This window comes from Helicoverpa armigera, chromosome 20, assembly GCF_030705265.1.
Source record: "Helicoverpa armigera isolate CAAS_96S chromosome 20, ASM3070526v1, whole genome shotgun sequence".
Classification (NCBI taxonomy): Eukaryota; Metazoa; Arthropoda; class Insecta; order Lepidoptera; family Noctuidae; genus Helicoverpa; species Helicoverpa armigera.
The window spans coordinates 8711903-8732288 of record NC_087139.1 but is presented as its reverse complement, the minus strand read 5'-3'; the positions used below and the strand labels follow the sequence as shown (position 1 = coordinate 8732288).

General features: G+C 34.2%; 1 protein-coding gene and 1 long non-coding RNA gene across 2 annotated transcripts; one reads left to right on the top strand and one right to left on the bottom strand.

Moving 5' to 3' along the window:
- The first annotated feature begins 2990 nt into the window (after positions 1-2990).
- LOC110378813 (uncharacterized) lies at positions 2991-12203 on the top strand. The gene is made up of 15 exons (XM_049848796.2): positions 2991-3374; positions 3604-4003; positions 4252-4336; positions 4604-4806; positions 4901-4985; positions 5092-5146; positions 5904-6129; positions 7193-7491; positions 8169-8381; positions 10156-10348; positions 10617-10695; positions 10805-11007; positions 11212-11296; positions 11643-11697; positions 11969-12203. The coding sequence occupies exons 1-15, from the start codon at positions 3079-3081 to the stop codon at positions 12201-12203; spliced, it is 2712 nt and encodes a 903-aa protein (XP_049704753.2). The 5' UTR covers positions 2991-3078.
- A 3292-nt stretch (positions 12204-15495) lies between these two features.
- On the bottom strand, positions 15496-16415 carry LOC135118317 (uncharacterized). Its single transcript, XR_010277512.1, has 2 exons — positions 16182-16415; positions 15496-15924 (listed from the first exon to the last, which is right to left on the bottom strand). It is a non-coding gene; the product is annotated as an uncharacterized LOC135118317 (long non-coding RNA).
- Positions 16416-20386: the final 3971 nt, after the last annotated feature.

Here is a 20386-nt window from a genome sequence, read left to right as displayed (position 1 = left end):
AACTTATCTGCATACCCAACCAAATCGGTCCAGCCGTTTTTGCGTGAAAGAATAACAAACATACATCCATACATTCTCACAAGCTTTTACATTTATATTATTATAGTAGTAGGATAGAAGGATTTCAATATTTTACACTATTACATTACATACAGTACCAAACAAAAGTGACGTACCAGTAACAGACCTACCAAACTGACACTATAGTTTCTGTTTAGGGGAGTGTCAGACATGACGCATTACGCTTATAGATCACATCTCATACGTGCGGGTGAAATATGTCCATTGTTTTACTTGATTACCAGTGTGTACACGCCCTTGCTAGTCAACTAATGTATTGTGATTAGCATGAGTTATTGTTAATATGAATTTATTAATTGTTGGCAAGGGTCCGCTTGACGTGTGACGAATTTTATTGGATGCGTTTAGTGGGTTTTAGAAGTTGATTGCGTTTTTGTAATTTGTTTAATAGTTTTGTGACGTCGGCGTATTTTAGTGCGGTCATTATGTATTAAAAGCTCTGATCTTTTTATGTGATTGTTCTTTGCTTCTTTGTTAATTATTATATGTTTCGATCGGCTGCTAGTCTAACCGAATGCAATTGAGTATCAGTGCTTTACAACTTTACTTCTTTGATGATGATACTGTCTTTGAAATTCCATTTTTAGGGTTCCGTACCTAAAGGGTAAAACGGGACCCTATTGTTTTCGCTCCTCTGTCCGTCCGTCCGTCTGTCTGCCACCAGGCTGTATCTCATAAACCGTGATAGTTAGAGAGTTGAAATTTTCACAGATGATATTGTATTTCTGTTGCCGCTATAACAACAAAATACTGAAAACTATAAATGAATAAATATTTTGCGGGCCTCCCATACAACAAACGTGATTTTTGTGTTCGTTTTATGAATCGGTACAGAACCCTTCGTGCAGTCAGACTCGCACTTGGCCGTTTTTTTTACTTTTATAATGTAATTGATTTATTATTTCAAGATTTATCTATCTCGACTGTGCCAAATACAAAGCTCCATATTATTTGCTTCAAGAAACACAATATAACAATCTGAAAGAAAAATAAAGGATAACAGCAGACACTGGTGCTTCGTAAAATTATTCCGCCTTATTAGATATTTTCCATGATATTTAATGGAGCAGAAAAGGGCGAGCAGATTTATGGGGTAACAATAAATTCAAAGCAATTGGGACAGTCCCCACCACTTAGGGAGAATTGGGCTTTTTGTATATTTTAATAATAATTAGACTGATCTTGTAATGAAGGGGAATATTGGCCGTTTGTCTTAAGATGAATCTAAGGTTCTGGTCTATTGTGTCCTTTGTTCTGTATGGTAGGATGGTCATAGATATCAATATGATCAGATAGGGTGAAGAGTGAAGACAGCATCAGAAACAATAAAATGGTGAGAAAAGAATAGAGAATCTCCTTGTTTTGAAGTTGGTAAAGAAGGCGCAATTTAGGTCAATAGACAGAATGTTAGTTTGATCACCTTTCAGAGCTAAATCGATTCTCTATACCTGAAACAGCTTAATTCAACTACACCATAATTAAGGAGAGGGTGGAGGAGGTATTACTGAGGATCCTAGAGAATTTAAAAGATGCATATTTTACAAACATTTTCAAATATTACTGTTCTTCTGATTAAAATATACAGATATTATATTTTTTATTTTCACATATTACGGTAGCGTCTTTTTCACACATTTATCGTAGAGTCTATCTAGCCAACTTCACAGTGGCAAAGTTATCAGACGAGCAACAAAAATGAACAAAACTCCATTTGTGCAAGAAGGCAATTTATCAAGACTTCATCACACAAATAAACGACAGTCAAAGTCTTACAAACAAAAGCGAGTCGGCACATTATTTCCAAACTTACAGTTGACAGTTCGCTTATTTTCATTAAGACACAAGTTTTAATGAGTCCAACTGTTTGCAGCTGCATCTGGTCTTGATACACTCTTAGTTAATTATATTATGATACCGTAGTTTGTGTAATTGTACTGTGGCTGTGTGGTAATTGAATTAAATGTGTGGTGAGGTGGAAATCTTGTGGGTGGTAAGAAAATGTTGTGGTTGCTGTATCTTGTAATTGTTGTGGAGGTGATGATAGGCAGAGGATTATGGTAGAAAGAAAGATGCTGCGCCGAACCTAAATAAGCATTGTGATAAGGATAGGAGGAAGATGATGGTGATTAAGACATTATGCGGCTTTTTAGGAGCTATTATTAGAGAAATAAATACCAATTACACAAAATGTGTATTTTGTAAAAAAATGACAAAATTACCTGTACATTTCTTAAACTATACTTATCTACTTAACAAAATTATGTACAATGTCGAAAACTCCTGACTTATACCCAAATATTTATATGATCATGGCTTTAGCTTTAAGATGTCTTTTATAAAAATAATGCGGAATTTCTGAAATAAAATCTCAGCTTAAACGATCAACACCTACCAAAGGCATTATCAGTTTAAACTGCCAAGTTGAAATGTCAGAACAAAGTTTTCCTATTACACGTCTGCGGACTACATTTTTATTTAACTTCTTAATCAACTGTCCCAACGCCAAGTGACAGATACTTAAAAGGATTCTCAAGTTTTGCTATAAAAGGGAAAATTTCTGAAATTATGGAGTAATCCTGTTTCAAGTGGATTTGGGAACGGCTATATGTTGTTGAAGATTTTGGGAGCTAAAATTATATACGAGTACATATATCTGAATTTACTAGATAGTATTTGTCATTGGTGCAAAGTCAGCATTATGGATAGTTCAGTTATGATAGTTGTAATCAGCAATTAACGTAGTTATCCTATTGATAACGCTCAGGACTCGTCACTGCTAAAGAAGATTAGTATTCGTCATTATAAGTTGATGTAAAAATACTATTTTGCCTATTTTTACCAACAATAAGGATTTATTTAACCCACAGCAAAACCTAACCTTTCTTCTAGAAATGACAAGCAATTTGAACGTCAACCAGAAAGGACGAAGAAACGTCAGAATAAATAACAAATCATACGCCATACACATGGAAATTATCGTAAAAAAATACAACAATAATGAACGCAAAAATCTTAGGAATGATAGCAATCCTTATGTACAACGTGCGTATTTGTCAAAGCAAGAATTATAGTAACTTCACGCTGTATTCTACAACGCCTACAGAGGCAGATCACTTGAAGTTTCTTCAAAACTTGGATAAACAGAAATACATAGACATGGTGTTTTGGAAGAAGCCTTACAAATTGTATGAAGATGTCCAGTTTATAGTTAGTCCTGCTGATAAAGACATGTTTCTTGAAAGAGCTAATCATTTCAAATTGAAAACCGAGGTTATGTTGCCTGATGTTGAAAGGTAATACTATTTTCTGGTTTTTAGGCCCTACTTTCCGCTTCGGGATCAAAGGGCTTATGTTATTCTTATGTATGAGCTATATTACTGTCAAGTATTTTTAAAATCTATAAAGTATTTCAATGTACCCCTAGGTTACGTTCTAGATCAATACTTTGTCGCGATAGACAAAGTTACTTTCACATTTACAATATTAAGTAAGGATCCATTAGTCTTCCTTGGCTATTTTCAGAGCATTCAAAGATCAAGAAGTCAGAAAATACTTGCGGCTAAAAACAGAAACTTTTACTTGGGACTACTACCATACTTTAGAAGACATCTACCAATGGCTTGCTGACATAGCTGTGAAATATCCACACATTGTTGAGTTACAATCAATAGGAAAATCCGCAGAAGGACGAGAAATTTACGCTATGTGTATCAGAAAACGTGGTAACAAATACAAGGTGATTGTCGAAAGTGGAATTCATGGAAACGAGTGGATTGCAGTGGAGTTTGTTACGTATTTACTGGATCAATTGGTAGTCCAGAATGACACGAAACATTGGAGGATGCACGAATTGGGAAAGAAGTATGATTGGTATATCATACCGATTATTAATCCTGATGGTTATGTGTACAGTCAGACAGTGGTGAGTTTTAAAATATTCAGCTAGTTGATAAAAAGTTTTTGGCGGTACATTTAATTTTGATGCTCCACGCGTAAAAGATTTTAAATATATCCAAGCGAATTCTTTTCAAAAGCATGATGTTGCTATTGTCAGTTTGTAATTTTTTCTGTAACATCTTAAGTATCATATTTATTAGGTTTCCTTCTTTTTCAATAGATTCTGGGCTTCATGAAAATTCTTCTATTTTTTTAAATAATTTTGCATTTTAGGATCGATTATGGAGAAGAAACAGAAGAGTGACAAACACTGGTATCGGTGTTGATCTGAATAGGAATTTTGACTACAATTTTGGAAGTAAGTTAATAAGTATTTAGATCTGATATCTCGGCCTAGCTTTTTTCTAACAGAACTTGTAAAATATCTCATCAATTGAAAAAAATCTTGTAAATTGTTCTTTTTGAGTGAGCTGCAGGTTTAATTTCCTAACAAAGCCTAGTCTGTTGTAGGCTCTGCTAGTAAAATACCTTCAATGTTGTCTATATCGAACTCTATAAATAGAAAGTGAATTGCATTTATTTCCCCCGAAAGAATAATATTCATACTGTCATATGTTTTTTTTAGAATACGGCACAAGTCACGATCCGAAAGACGACTACTTCTGTGGTTCTCATCCATTTTCTGAACCTGAGACAAGAGTTTTGGCAGACTTCATCACGGATAAGAAACACAATCTGCGATTTTATTTTTCCTTTCATGCTTATGGTCAAAAAGTTATCATACCTTTCGCTGACAGAATAAAACATATAGAGAATTATGGTGAGATGGTACGTATCATAAGATTTATTTTGAAGAATGGTTTTTTTTTAATGTAGGTTTTCTACGATATCATTTTTCAACGTTTATTATTTTTGTTTGCAGGAGAATTTTGGTAAACAGGCCATATTGAAAATTTATAAAATGTTTGGCACGAAATATAGTGTAGGAACTACTTATGATACTTTAGGTGAGTTCTAAAATGAACCGTATTATCGTAGCCGTAGAGATTAAAATGGTATTCCTATTAATTGTGAAGTAGATACATTCTATAAGACCTTGTTCTATCATTATAGGTCTTCGTATTTCTGGCAACAGTGCTAGTTGGGTGAAGAAAACTCATGGTGTCAGGTAATTATATATTTTACCATCATATTTTTTCGAGCCCTGACCTCCAAAATAGTGTTCTTTATCTTAGAACAGCAATTTTGGACCAAAATTTAGTCTTTTCGTTTGGGGTGGGCTTTTAATTTAGTTTTTCGTTGAGTTTGTATAAAATTTTTGAAAGTCCATCCATTTTTGCGGATTCTCATGTTTGTCATGAAACGTAAACATGATCTCCAAAACTCGAAGGATATATCAAAAACGGAAATTGGAGCTGAAGAATGCACCAAAGCGTCGTCGGATTGGACGTGCCCGTATATTCTTGAGGGAAGATGAAAAACTGTATGTACTTTGAACATTTTTTGAGATTCTGAACTGGACTTTTTGGATGTTGTGAGTGCTGCAGGTGGACAGACAAATGTTAAACTTAAACACGTTAAATATGAGGTCCTATGGTCTGAGGTAGCGTAGGTATAAGATATAAGCTATAGGCTTTATTTTCATTCGCTTCTTTCATTATAATGTTCAGCCTACTAAACGTGATCGAGCTTAACCCTTACTGATAATATAAATGTAGAAGAGCATCTGCGCATATCCGTCTGGATATCACGCTTCAACAGCAACTGCAGCACCGATTCAAATTAAACCTAGTAGATAGTCAACATGGTTATAAACCGCATGGAACAGCTAGTTAAAAATATAGCAGCTCATTTCGTAGTCTCCTGACGAATCAGATTTTTACTTTTTGAAATCTTTGCAAAATGACATTATTTTCTTTCTCCAGATATGTCTTCACCTTTCTTCTTCGTGACAACGGGACCTACGGTTACGCGCTCCCACCAGCCCAGATCCTTCCCACATGTGAGGAATCGATCGCTGGTCTCACAGAGCTCATGATTGCAAAACCGAGGCGGGTTCGGCTGAACCTCTTCAATGGAGCGCAAACATTCAAGAGAGGGACTGTTCTGAGTTTATTTTGTACTGTTAATTTTATATTATTATTACTTTTAAAATAAATATTTTGTATTATGTTGTTTAGAATGACTTTTTGTGACTTATAGGTACTTTGCTTGCAAAGAAGATCTGTTTTGTATGTTATGCTTTAGCAAGAACAGCTGAACCAATTTACATGAGATAAAATGTATATATAACCTGTTTTAGATTACCACCTACTACCGCTTCAAAATCTGGCACTTCAAAACCTCTTGAATAGTACGATCATACAATGCAATTACCACTTAACTCGTGAACCACCATTTTTCAACCAGACACTACTTACTTCTTCCCTGTACCATTTCCTCTGCCAAGTTTAGTTAAGATTCCCTCACCAAATACCGCATACCTCTAAATTTAACCTAATCTTAGATAAGATTGAACCAGCAATTAACTGAAGGGTTACAAATCAGACTGTAACGATACTGGTGGTCGTCATTATGGTATCTTAGATGCTTCTACTTGCTTATTGGCGAAGCACCAAGTACTGCATTCGTTGTGCAACTGCCCTTGTTGTAACTCAAGGAGAATTTGTGAACCAAGCTTCCTGCTTCTGTGTTATCAGAAAGTATCCTCAGAGGATGATAAGCATTTACTTACGAGCTTGAAATTGATCGGCTTCAAATTTTACCTATTTTATTTAAATTTTTATTTATTTATTTAAAGCAGACATCTAAGGCAATGGAATTAAATCATGCACAGAGATGTTGTAAATTGGCTATTTATAAAGAATAACCAGCGGTAGAAAAGTACAGTAGCCATTGGTTCCACTCTGTTCAATATGATCAATAGCTACATAATGTGTAATATTACACAGTTTACTGAGGTGTCTGTATTTTTTCTAGTATATGTAGACTATAACTACTGTCTTTATCGGTATGATGTTAAGATATTTCAGATGAAAGAGGTTTTATAGTTTTTGCATGCATACGAATGAAAACTTATAGTCAAAACATTTCGTTCTTTAAATAATGAAAGTACACATGACGTTAAATGTCATGTTTCAAGTGAAAATGTGAAATCTCAAAGGTCGTGGTAAACCAATTTAAAAGATGTTAATACTCATAAATTCATGATTAAAAATCAACGAAAATGCATCCGAATATCGGATTTTGTATATTGTTTACGTTTTATATAAATTATTGTGATTGTAGAAAGTATTATAATTATACATTGTATAGAGGTATTCCAGTCGAAGATGCCCATTTGAAATTTTTCATGAATTTGACGAAAATGTACGATGTCAATTTCTGGAGGGAACCTGGATTATTGTATAAGCCTGTGGACTTTGTGGTCAGTCCTGAGGTCAAGCCAGTCTTTTTGAAGGAAGCTAACAATCTTGGATTGTATTTGACCACTATGATTGTAGATGTTCAGAAGTAAGTCCGCCATTCGCTTAACTTAGTACCAGATTTAAACTTTTTAAAGATGACAAGAAAGATATGAATAATATGAAGCCATTTGGTATTCTAGCAAATGTTATTATGTTTCCATGTGATAATTTATATCATTTAAATTTACCTCATTAGAATACCCCAAGGTTACGAATGAAAGGGCAGAATTTTAGTGATAGTAAATGATAGCATTATATCTAATCTATAATCCAGTCTAGCTAGATATTTGGGTGATTTTGTGATTACATACTATTGTATTGAATTTAAACACTTTTTTATGTAAATTATTTGCTCTTTTATTGTAAACGTGGGATTAAACCCATGGAGAACAAAATGACTAGTGGAGGTGCCATATCGGAAAATCTCCTAAAAAAGTAGCGCGCCAAAATGCGGGATGTGCGGGATCCGAAAAACCTTACTTTCCTTACTCCGTCTCTAATCCCCAATACTGCTTTAATTCAGTGGCTCTTGTATCCGTTATCAAAGCTTAGGCCATATTCATTGGGCCACCTAATTTTTTTTGCACTAGAACAAATCCCGGCAGAATAGATAATCATCAAATATCAAAACAGCAACGCAAAGTTAGCTCATTACAAAAAGCAACTTTCAGTTTAGGTGATAGAGTCTATAATCGTTTATACCCAATCCCAAAACTCTTCCAGAGCCTTTGACATGCAGACAGTAAAAACTTACATCAGAAGAAAGATGGACTCCTTCGATTGGTACAGTTATTATCGGACTGAAGATATATACCAGTGGCTTAGAGATCTGGCCAAGGCTCATCCTTCAGAAATGGAACTTCATAGCATCGGGAGAACCTATGAGAACAGAGATATAATGTCTGTTAGGATCCAGTTAAAAGGATCTAAGAATAGGTAATAATTCAACTGTTTCATAGTTCACTGGTTTTTTTATTGTATGTAGTACTAGCTGTTGCCCGCGACTTCATCTGCGTGGGCAATTTCGTTTATTTAATCGTTCATTGCTCAGCCCCCGTAGGCGATAGCGTGATAATATATAGCCTATGTGTTGAACCGGCCCCCAGGTAATAGTCATGCAAAATTTGATTTAAATCCATGCAGTACTTTTTGAGTTTATCCGGGACAAACATACAGACAAACAGACATACAGACAAAAATTCTAAAAACTACATATTTGGGTTCAGAATCGATTATGGATCACCCCTCAAGTATTCTTTAAAAAAAATATTCAATGTACAGTTTTGACTTTCCTATCATTTTATTATATGTATAGATCATTGCACGAGCATCAGTTATTCGTTTGACTTTCCACAAGCATCAGAGAAAATCTGTAAATGTGTTCAGTCGTTTTTGAGATTTACAATATTATATGACTCTAGCCTTTTCGACTATGTTGGGTCGACTGCCTATCAGATCTCCTCAACCCAATTAGCCGAGCAACCCTAAGGTCCGTATTACAGAAGGCTACTCAAGTCCTGATCTCTGTTTAAAACTAGATTTGAGTTGAGATTTAATTTTAGAACGCTGCTCAAGCATAGATTCGGTGATCATAGTTCAGCCGAGTGTAGATCATTACTCAGTTGTAGATTACAGTTTAAGTAGAGATTTGAACTATAATCACGCAAGTGTGGTCGACACCACGCTTGAGCAGAGATTTCCTTGTCAGTTTAGCAAATAATTTGCTGTCGAATAGGAAGTTAAAATTAAAATGCGAACAAAAAATTGATATTTTTGAAGAAATTGATTATTATGATAATATATTTTCTATCGAACATTATAATATGATTCGAACAGAAGGTTGAACTTCAGTTCGTCTCAGATATCTCAGAGATGTATAGGTATATATAGGTACAGTCAACTTCAGGTCAGTGGTAACAGTTTTATAGGAAAATCGTACTTATTACTATTGCGTTAAGGTGCATGACAGTTACCACTGATGTGCAGTCTACCGTACTATTATAAATGATAAAACACACTTGTTTTTCTATCAATAAATACTATGTAAAGATAATCATCTTTTTTTAAGACATTTCTCTCTAATAAACTATTTTTTCTTTCTTTCTTGAAGTCATTTTAAATAACTAAAATATTTAATTATAACTGTAACTGTCAAGTGTCAATCTCCACCACCACAGATACGATACACTCGGAAAACATTCCATTCTACGAACACGCTCGTATTTGTAATTTTAGATATTACAACCAACTGCTATTGGTATCATTGGCGTATAAATAATGGCGTATAAGGCGTAAAAATGCCATTTTTAAATAAAACCTACAATTAAAAAGCCTATATTATCTTTAAATCATGATTTCATTAATAATTAGATGTTAAACTAAATTCTTATTATGCGTAAGTTGTAACAGAGTTGGCGAAAAAAAATAAAATGTAAACGAAAACAGGCTGATGCATAGACAAGTCATATTCTCTGCTTGAGGCGCGATTTGAATCTCGATTCAGCTGAGTGCAGTTTAAGTACTGTTCTGAAATAAGAACAACCTTCAAGTACAGATTCCATAGTTAAACTATGATCAGGTGATTGGAGATCAAACTTGACTTGAGCAGCCTTCTGTAATACGGACCTAAGACTGGTTGTCAGACTTTCTGACTTCTGACGACCCGTAACGACTGTCAAAGATGTTCAAATGACACTTTCTTCAATTGCAGATCTAGAGTCATCGTCGAAGGTGGCATCCACGCCAGAGAGTGGATAGCTCCGGCTTTCGTCACATATTTTATCCATCAGATTATAAAAGCTCCTAGTTCAAATAATATGGTACTCAAGGAAATAGCATTGACGTACGAGTGGTTCTTTGTACCAATTCTGAACCCTGATGGATATGAGTATAGTCATGGGGAGGTATGTAAGGCACATTGTTTAAATATGTCCATAAAGTTCAGTCTTTATGGACATCATCATTAGTTTTCATTGTCCCACTGATCATTTATCACTATGTTTGCTCAAGGTAGATTGGCAAATTAAGACTATAATTTTCAGGTTTCCTCAAGAGGTTTTCCTTCACCTTTACTCAGTCATCGGTGTCTAAGTTAACTTTATCACCACGACTGCTTTGTTTGATTCCTTCATCTTTCTTTGAAACTATCAAAATTGTATCTTCTCAATTCAGGATCGAATGTGGAGAAAAAACCGCCATGACGGGAGATTCGGAGTTGATTTGAATCGCAACTTCGACCATGCTTTTGGGAGTAAGATTTCTTTTTCATTATTTTCCATAACGCCTTGATTTCTTTTTCCAAAATATTGAAATAAACAGCCAAGTAATGTTTAGTATAACATCTGATTGTTATTTTCCAGCTGTGGGTGTTAAATTCAACAAGCAGTCGGAAATATACTGTGGGCCATATGCATTTTCTGAAAGGGAATCCAACTCGATGGCTAATTTCATTATGTCAAAGAGAGAGGCCCTTGAATATTACTTTGCATTTCACTCATATGGGCAGTATATGATTATACCTTATGCCAATAATAAGTATCACGAGGATAATTTTGATGAAGTGGTGAGTCATTATCGGCCTAAGCATTTTCTAAACGGTCCACAACCGAGTTACAATGTATATTTATTAATAAATGTCTACTGATTTCTCTGCCATTTGTCGCCCTATTTTAGATCTGTTTCATCCTTTAATATACCTACATCTTTTGGAAATTAACACATAAATATGTATGATTAAGCCTTTTTAAAAATGGCTTCTTGTTTTCAGAGAAATATGTGCAACGATGCCAAAACGAAGATCGCTCAAAGGTTTAACACTCAATACACTGTTGGAACTGCCTACGACACTGTTGGTAAGACAAACATATTTTCTTTTAATATATGGAGATACAATTCATCAACATCTTCCTATTATTTTTCCAATTATGCTTTGGCAACTGTGTTGAGGTGGCCAGATCAGGCAGTCGCTTCTTGTAAAACACTGGTACTCAGCTGCATCTGGTTAGACTGGAAGCCGACCACAACATAGTTGGGAAAAGACCAAGCAGATGATGTTGAGGCTTACAATCTGACCGGATTTAACTAGTACTGAAGTTTACATGGAGTTGCCTATCTTGTAATTCGTGGCCTCGCATAGCCTGAATACACCTTCAAATCTTGAACACTACTACAAATCTAAGAAAATATTATTTGCAACAGGCTATGTGACATCAGGCGTAAGCGGTTGTTGGGTCAAAAGGAGATTGAGGGTGCCGTAAGTATTGATAAATTGTTATTCGGACACCGTAGAGTTAATTCTAGTTGTCATACATTTAACCACAAATTACTTTAAACATTTATTCCAAGTTCCTAAATGGCTTAAATATGTTCATTTTTATTCTCATAGTGGTTCCTTATTTTCTATATCTTCTGTTGCTTTAATTGTCTGTCTAACCAGAGACAAAAAAGCAGCACCTCTTTAAAGAAGTGCATTATGTTACACCTTTTGTTATACAAATAATATTTGACTTTTGCTTTTTTTGCAGCTATGTGGTCACGTTTGAATTAAGGGACAGTGGCTTTCATGGCTTTGCTTTGCCTCCCAATAAAATCCTTCCGACTTGTCAAGAAACTATGGATGGTGTTTTATCTCTTCTGAGTCCCAGAAGGGACAAATTCACAGAGCTACGAATTACGGACTCAGCTAGACCAGCGTTTGTTATGGACAAGATTGTAATATTTTTTAATACGTTTTTGTTTATTATAGTTTGGTTTGATTGAGTTGTGTGTTGTTTTATTTTTCTTTTATTTACAGTAGGTATTATTTGTAGTTTTACTTCTAACTACTGAATTTTTACTTCATATCTTACCTTATCTGACATCTCATATCATTTAGCTTTTTGTTTATAAGAATTTCTTCATCATCTCCAAAGCTATTTTTTCTAAGTTAACCTGTTCCATGCTATTTCCATGGTAACATTTTTTTTCCTGTTGTGTTTCCAATTTGAGACCCTAAAACGTTGAACGACTTTCAAGATATAATGTGAGTGATTTTTATTACGACACGTGCCATCATCGATTCTGAACCACAAAGGTTCTTATCATGTCTCACCAAAAATATCATGTAAAAAATTATCCAATCAGCGATAGTAATCAGAAGACGGGGCACGCAACACGCGATCCCTTTACCGGGAACGGAATAAAAAATAAATTCGGTAGCGAATCCTGTGATGTTAACCCCAAAATGATGTTATCAAAAGGTGGTAATATGAGTAATGATCCGTATAATCGTTTAGCCGTCACGACAAATCGTCAGATCACGTGATCTAGTGTCATTTATTTTGGTACGATCCACCATTTTGTGTTGACCTCCCAGCTATTCTGCAGCTTGTTCAAAAACGCTCAGAAATAATAGTCCATCTTATGCTGGACGGTGGTCTATAAAACTTAATACAGCGTGGGAGGAATAGTGTTATTGAATAACGATTTTCAACTCTGCGGCTTTGAGATACGGACTAATTCGGATTGTAGTTAGTTAATTGAAGGGCGTTGCATTTCCTTTTGTGTCGAAATTAATTGCTTACTGTTATTTATTGGACTGTTGCTTATATCTCAATTTGGATACGATTTCTATTATTATTAATGATTTGGCTAATTATACTGCCTTTGCTTTGCTTAGATTTAAGACGTTGGATTGAGCAAATATATGTATCACTCTACCAAGATAATAATTGACCTACGTTTATATTTTTTATTTTCATTAATTCATCTTTCACTTTTACTTGGTCTACCTCTGTTTCTGTATCTATCCATATTTCGCCTTAATGAGAGTATTCATTATTTCTATCATAGTTGACAATCTTGTAAAGCGCTGATACTCAGCTGATTCCGGTTAGACTGGAAGCCGACCCCAACATAGTTGGGACCCCAATTAGGTGGTTGACAATCTTGTAGCGTCATAATATTATCTAGCTAAATGACCAGAAAAACAGTGAAGTAACACCCATAAGAACCCAAAACAGGCGAGATTATCATTTTTGCAGCAATATATCAAAATTCCGCAATGAAGTCATCTATATAAAACCAGATTTTTTGTGCCTAAACCTATCAGCATCAACCATAAAAGTAAAAATAACAAATGAATGAGCAATAACAATAATTCAAGTGCCAGTACGTTTTGCTTTGTTAATTTTATGCACGCCTCATTTCACTGCCGGCTTAAAATGTAGATGTAAAGAGTCGGTTAGCTTGGCCTTGAGTGTAACTGAAATTAAAAGATTTTCTTCTGGTTTTATTTCGGTTGATGCTTTGTTCGTATTTATCTCATCTCATTATTAACGTGAAAGTTTGATGTGTTGATATTAGTTACGCAAGTCATAACTACTGAAAGCATTTTTACTGGAAGTTTTTAAAAAGCAAATTATTGGTTGAGTTTGCCTTAATGTTGCATCATGGTGTTGGCAGCTGTAAACATAATGAGCTCATCATTGATAACATAAATGGTTATTTTATATGGATAATACCATGTAAGAAGTTGTTAATACTGCCGTCGTATGAAAGAAGGGCACATCTACCATTTTGGTCAAACTGAGATAATTGAGATTAAAGTTTTTACCATATTCTGCTCCATAGCGTGGAAACCTATAGCTTAAAAGAAAAAAAAATACTGATGATATATGCGTGAAGGTTAGTACTATTATATTTTTAACTTTTTAGTTTTTATATATAGTTAATTTTAAAATAAATTCAAATTATTCCTTTCAACTTAAAAAAAAATAATTAAAAAATACCACTTACTACAAAGAAATGGCATAATTAACCAAATGTGACCTTTCTTTTTAATATTTCAAGAAAATTAGTCATTGAGTCTGAAAGAAGGGGCACATTTGTCTAATTGCGCTTTTTTAATGCAAATTTACTAAATTTTTTCTACAAAAAAAAGACAAATAATCATGCGAGGAAACTTTAATAAACTATAAAACAATTATTGTCATGCCATTTCTGGTTATCCTTATCCAAATAACTGAAACAAATTTACTTCTAGGACACCAACATTTAAACAAAAAAGAACCTTTCTTAATATTCAATAGTTATTTTTAAATTATTAGGGATCTCATCCTTCAATTTTGGTTAACTAATAGAACTTATAAATTAGAAAGAAAAAGTGCTAATACTTAAACTCAATTACAGTTTTTAGTTAGTTACCTAAGTAAGTATACCTAAGGAAAATCAAAATTTAATATTTGTATTCTTTTTAATAATAATAGGTTGGACCCAATTTAAAAATCTATAAAATAATCTCTAAATCTCTAAATTACAATATAAAAAATAAGTCAAAATATTCTATATTAATAGAGGTAGTAATCCTACTTATATTATAAATGTGAAAGTTTGTGAGAATGTATGGATGTATGTTTGTTATTCAATCAACCAAAAACGGCTGGACCAATTTGATTGAAATTTGGTATGTAGACAGGTGATAACACATAGGCTACTTTTTATCAACACACCACGCGGGCGAAGCCGCTGGAGGAAGCTAGTAGGAGCATAAAGAAGACGGATCACAATCCATACAAAATTGCCCCACGTCTTATAACAATGTGACGTATCTCAAAAAAAAGATAAAAATGTAAAAAAAATATGACATACTCTGTAACTTAATTTTTTTACACCTTCATACGAAAAAAATGCTTCAAAAATTGTTCAGGCGCTGTTATGAAAAAATTGTTCATGAGAAAATTTAAGGACCATTTTTTAAAATTATGTATATGATTGATAGTGTCTACCTCCCAGGTGGTCCCATATTCATCAGGTCAGGATCTGATGATGGAAACCCTGAGAAATCCAGGGCAACTTTTGAAAGTTGTAGGCATGCGCAGGATAAACACTTGACAATGAGGTGTATGTCTGATTACACGATGCAACTTATTAAAAAAAAAAAAAAAAAAACCGACTCCCAAAAAAACATTGAAAAGCAAAAAAAAAAAAACTATTAGGTGCATCGGCCTAGAAGTCGGTGCTTTTCATTGTTTTGGGAGTCGATCTTATTTTTTTATTTTTGGCTTTTCAGTGACAAGCTTAGTTGTTACTATCCGTATTAGTGGAAAGTTCTCATCAATACGAATAATATACGACCAAACACGAGGTAGTTTACATATTCAGTTGTCGAGTTCGCTTGACCTTCTCTGGTCTCCATCATCAGGTCAGCTCCAAAATTTCACTGTTGTAAAGGTCTATTCAATACAAATAATATATAAGCCCAAACACGAGGTAGTTTACATATTCAGTTGTTGATTTCCCTCGACCCTCTTTCGTCTCCATCATCAGGTCAGCTCCAAACCTTCACTGTTGCATAGTGTTATCAGACATACACCTCATTGTAAAGTTTTTATCCTGCGCATGCCTACAACTTTTAAAAGTTGCCCTGGATTTCTTAGGGTTTCCATCATCAGATCCTGACCTGATGAATATGGGACCACCTGTGAGGTACACACTATCAAACCTGGCCTGAAACACAGGTTTGTATAAACCTACATCAGGCAGGTCGCAACATACTACTTTTGAAATCCTAGTATAAACATCGTATACCTGTAATTTATTTAAATTAGTCATACAATTGTATTAATTATAAGCTGTAATTTAACCTTTATATAAGAATATACTATGTACCAACTTTCTGTGCTATATAAGAAAATTCTGTGTAAATAATGTTTTACGTAATAAATTTTATTATTTTTTATAAAAATTTTATTATTAAACAAAAATATAATTTAAAAAAATGGTCTATAAATAGTCTTATGATCGATGTTTTCATAACAGCGCCTGAACAATTTTCAAAGCATTTTTTTTGTATGAAGGTGTAAAAAAATTAAGTTACAGAGTATGCCATATTTTTTTTACATTTTTATCTTTTTTTTGAGATACGTCACATTGTTGTAGGACGTGGGGCAATTTTGATCCATCTTCTTTTGGTTTTCAACCTTTTTTAAGCTATGTTATAAGAGCTTATTCGTCGCTTATAGCTTCGACGTCACAGGCACAACTGACGCGTTTCAATCAAACCCTGCCCTCCTTTCCTCACCCCTAATCGTAAATAATTTAAAGAAAAGGCACAACTGGGTCTTTGTGACTTTTATACGTAAATTAATTGAGAAATACATGGATTATTTATTTAGTAGAAAGAGCACATCTGGCATTTGAGCCTTTTCTTTATGTTATGTTGTAGATGTGCCTTTTCAAAGTAGTTTTTAGTAAAAATCTATATGAAATTATAGTCACATCTACGTATTTGTGCCTTTTCAATAAAATGGTAAATAAATGTGTCTTTTCATCTTATAAAACATGAATATTAGTCTCATTTGTGCCTTTTAAGCCATCTGTATCTCCGTATTCCTTAAAGATAAAATTCTACAAAAAATTGAGCAGATGCGCCTTTTTTTTCTGATTCTAAATATGTATGTAACTCAATTTTTAAAAAAATGTTAGTTGTGCCCTTTTTTCTTACGACGGCAGAATAGTCCAAAAGTGGAGTTAGAAGTTAGTTTAAAACAAAATAAATCCGAAAAAAAAGCCTTAATCAAACTCACCAGTGTGAAACAAAGCTAAAACAAAACTGCACGGAATCTTGTTAACTTTAATAATCACTCGAAAATGCTGTGGATTAAGCAGAAAATTTAAAGATACAGCGGGATCCTTGCCAAAGCCCAAGTGGTCCTTCTGGCACTCCAAACATCTTTGTATAGAGCTGTTCGAAACGGCACAGTAGTGTATTAAGTTTATCGTTTTATTTAACCTACTTACTCCAGTTTTGTATTTCGTGTAAGAATAGGAATTTATTTTGTGAACGGTAAAGACCTTTATCAGTGAGTTTTGCTCCCTTGTGATTTTTAAGCTTGTTCTTGTTTGAATCTCGCATATTTCTTTGTTAAAATTATGCTTTGCTTAGACCTGGATAAATGGGACCTAAAACTCGAGGAAGATTGCCGACAATTACCGTCTATGGTATCAAAAATATTTTGCGGATACGAACAAACAAATACTAGCTATCACATGAACCTGACGACCTGCACAACTAGTAGGTACATAATTAATGAAAGAAACAACATTCATAATGTTTCCAGCTTTCTTTTCATTCGCTGATATAAAATAATAAGCGTTAATAACAACATCTCTTTTTCCTTGAATTAAAAATCTGAGAATCAATAAATAGCCTGTTATGGAAGAAGGCTAATAAACTTAGTTGATTTAATAATAAAAAATGCCAAAGTTGCACCGTACGCTAATGAGAGGAAGAAATGTTAATTATTTCTAACTTTAGCGTCTCAATTAAAATTGTTTTTGAACAGTTATAGGAAATATTAATTGGTGAAGTTGGTTCGGTAAGTTCAAAATATTTTTATCAGCTTTTCTTGAATGAAAAGCGTGTATTCTTTTAAAGTTATTGACCTTTTAATATCAGAAACAGATGGAAATTTTATTTAGAAACACAAAAATATTTTAACGTACATATTTCACAATTGGGTTGATTATTCTAGGTGGGATATGATTTTTTTACCTAAGTATTTCAATAGCTTTGTAGTATGGTTTAAGAAAGTTTCGCCGAGATACTTAAAGTAATTCACAAACTAGAAATAGGACAGTGAACTGCTAAGTGTTATTAAAGTTTCTAATAAGTGTTGAAAGTTCAGAGAACCTTTTACAAAGAAAACAAAATCAATCAACAATATCAATAACGAACTCCTTGGAAAAACAACTGCAAGACTAAGAACGGATAGTCTTAATGCACTTAAAAATTAAACTCCTTAAATGTCACTAAGACGGCACGGAAGTGTCCCGGTGTCCCAATTAATTAATCCTGGCTTGGAACACAGCCAGAAGCCTTAGACCGCAGTTTGAGTAAACAGAGACCACTTTGAGGTCATGAATTTTGCACCATCTGTGAGGATATTGTTAGATCTAATTGTAGGAAAGCAAAAATTGTTTCGAAATTCTGGTATTAATGTGGCTACAACTGCCAAAGTCTCCAAAAGTATTTTGAAATTCTAAATGATCCTAAAGAAGATTTATTAAAAGCAGTTGAAATAAGTAAAGTTTTATTTAATAAAGAAGTCATTAAAGAACTTACAACAAAACCAAATTTCACAAAGGTTCATCAAAATAAACTGAAGACCAAAACAACTGACGAAAATGAAGAACTAATTTTCGCAGCAGCAAAATTTGCAATTTCTGACACGGGAACTTTTCATCAGTACATAGCCGATATTGTTCTCGCGACACGGATGTGCACAAAACGAAATGCATTCATGTATTTTTAGGGTTCCGTACCCAAAGCGTAAAACGGGACCCTATTGTTTTCGCTCCTCTGTCCGTCCGTCCGTCCGGCTGTCTGTCACCAGGCTGTATCTCATGAATCGTGATAGTTAGAGAGCTGAAATATTCACAGATGATGTATTTTTGTTGCCGCTATAACAACAAATACTGATTTGTTGCTCATTTTCTAACTAATGGTACGGAACCCTTTTTGTGCGAGTCCGACTCGCATTTGGCCGGTTTTTTCTTTCGCTACGAATCTAGGTCAGACAGCCAGTCCGAAATATTGTTAGCACTAAAAGCATGTTTTTGCCTGTTTTGCTTTTGCTAGTATGAATAGAGATTAGACTTCTACTTGATTCTGCCTTGCAAAACGAGCTTAGAGTCTCGAATAGTGGGACAGTGTTTAAAAGGTAATTTGGTACTGTATTCTTTGTTAATTAATTAATATAATTTCATTTTGTGTTATAGACGTCAAAAATAAAATAACCACCAGACTTTTTATCTCATCTACGTATGTGTTGCGCTAAACTAATTTACTGTGTGTGTTTTACTTTAAATGCGTATTTGCATTTGATTAAAATTCATGCACAACCTCATCATTCACAGCAATACATTGCATAATGGACAACAGCATCGCACTTTTCATTCTATCAAGAGCATTAAGGTTTTACTGAGCCACCGCAGGACATCCATCTAACTCCCGCTTAATTCGTTCAATTGTTATGCATTGTGCACCATCCAGCCATCATCTGGCAATGTGCCAGTAGCTCTAATTGGGATCCCAATACTTTGTATTTGTTTGCTTTAATAGATTTATTAGTTTTTCGCTTGCAAATTGGCGTTTTTGCTTTTTCATGTTTCAGTGAAAAATGAAACGTTGTTTGTTGACCTGCTCTAATTGTTGGAGCCAGATGGAGAATTGGGTTATTGTAGTGCTTGCAATCTGAGAGGCTAACAAACAACTTTTTAAATCTTTATCTGAAAACAGTTTTTATGGTTTTATTTTAACATCAAGAACATCCGTAGCTGACTAATGAGATTCCAAAGATCATATTTTTAAGCTGAAGCTATTTTATGAATGCCCTTTGCAGCTATAGTTTTGCAGCTTGTTTTTGTAATTATTCAAAAGTTACCAATTCATCAGCTTCAGACATTTGTTAAAAATCAGATCAGCTTCAACCATCCCACAAAAGCAAACCACGCGAAATAACAAAGGCTGTAAAATCTAAAAAGCGACAATCAGAGATCAGATCTCATTAATTACACGGAGTCACATTAGTGAGTGCAAGCGGACGGCACAGACGACGTCCCCTGATTTATTGGGCCACCTCCTGCCCCTAACGACATGTCGTGATGTACTGCTGATGGCGTTTGCTGCGAGGGGGGAGAGGGCGCGGGGTCAGTGGGTTACGGATGATAGGTTGCTGTTCAGCGTGATGGGTGTTATATTTGTACAGCAAGATCGAAGGATGGTGATAGTAATGATGATATATAAAAATGAATATGTTTGATGACATAAAATCATTTATTCTTAAAGAACTTAATTAAATTTTTAAAGAATAAAGAAAATATAAAAGAAGAAGAATTTGAAGTTCCCGATAAATCTGATCAGAAATGGCATACTCGTAAGTGTCTAAGATCCCATTGCAGTT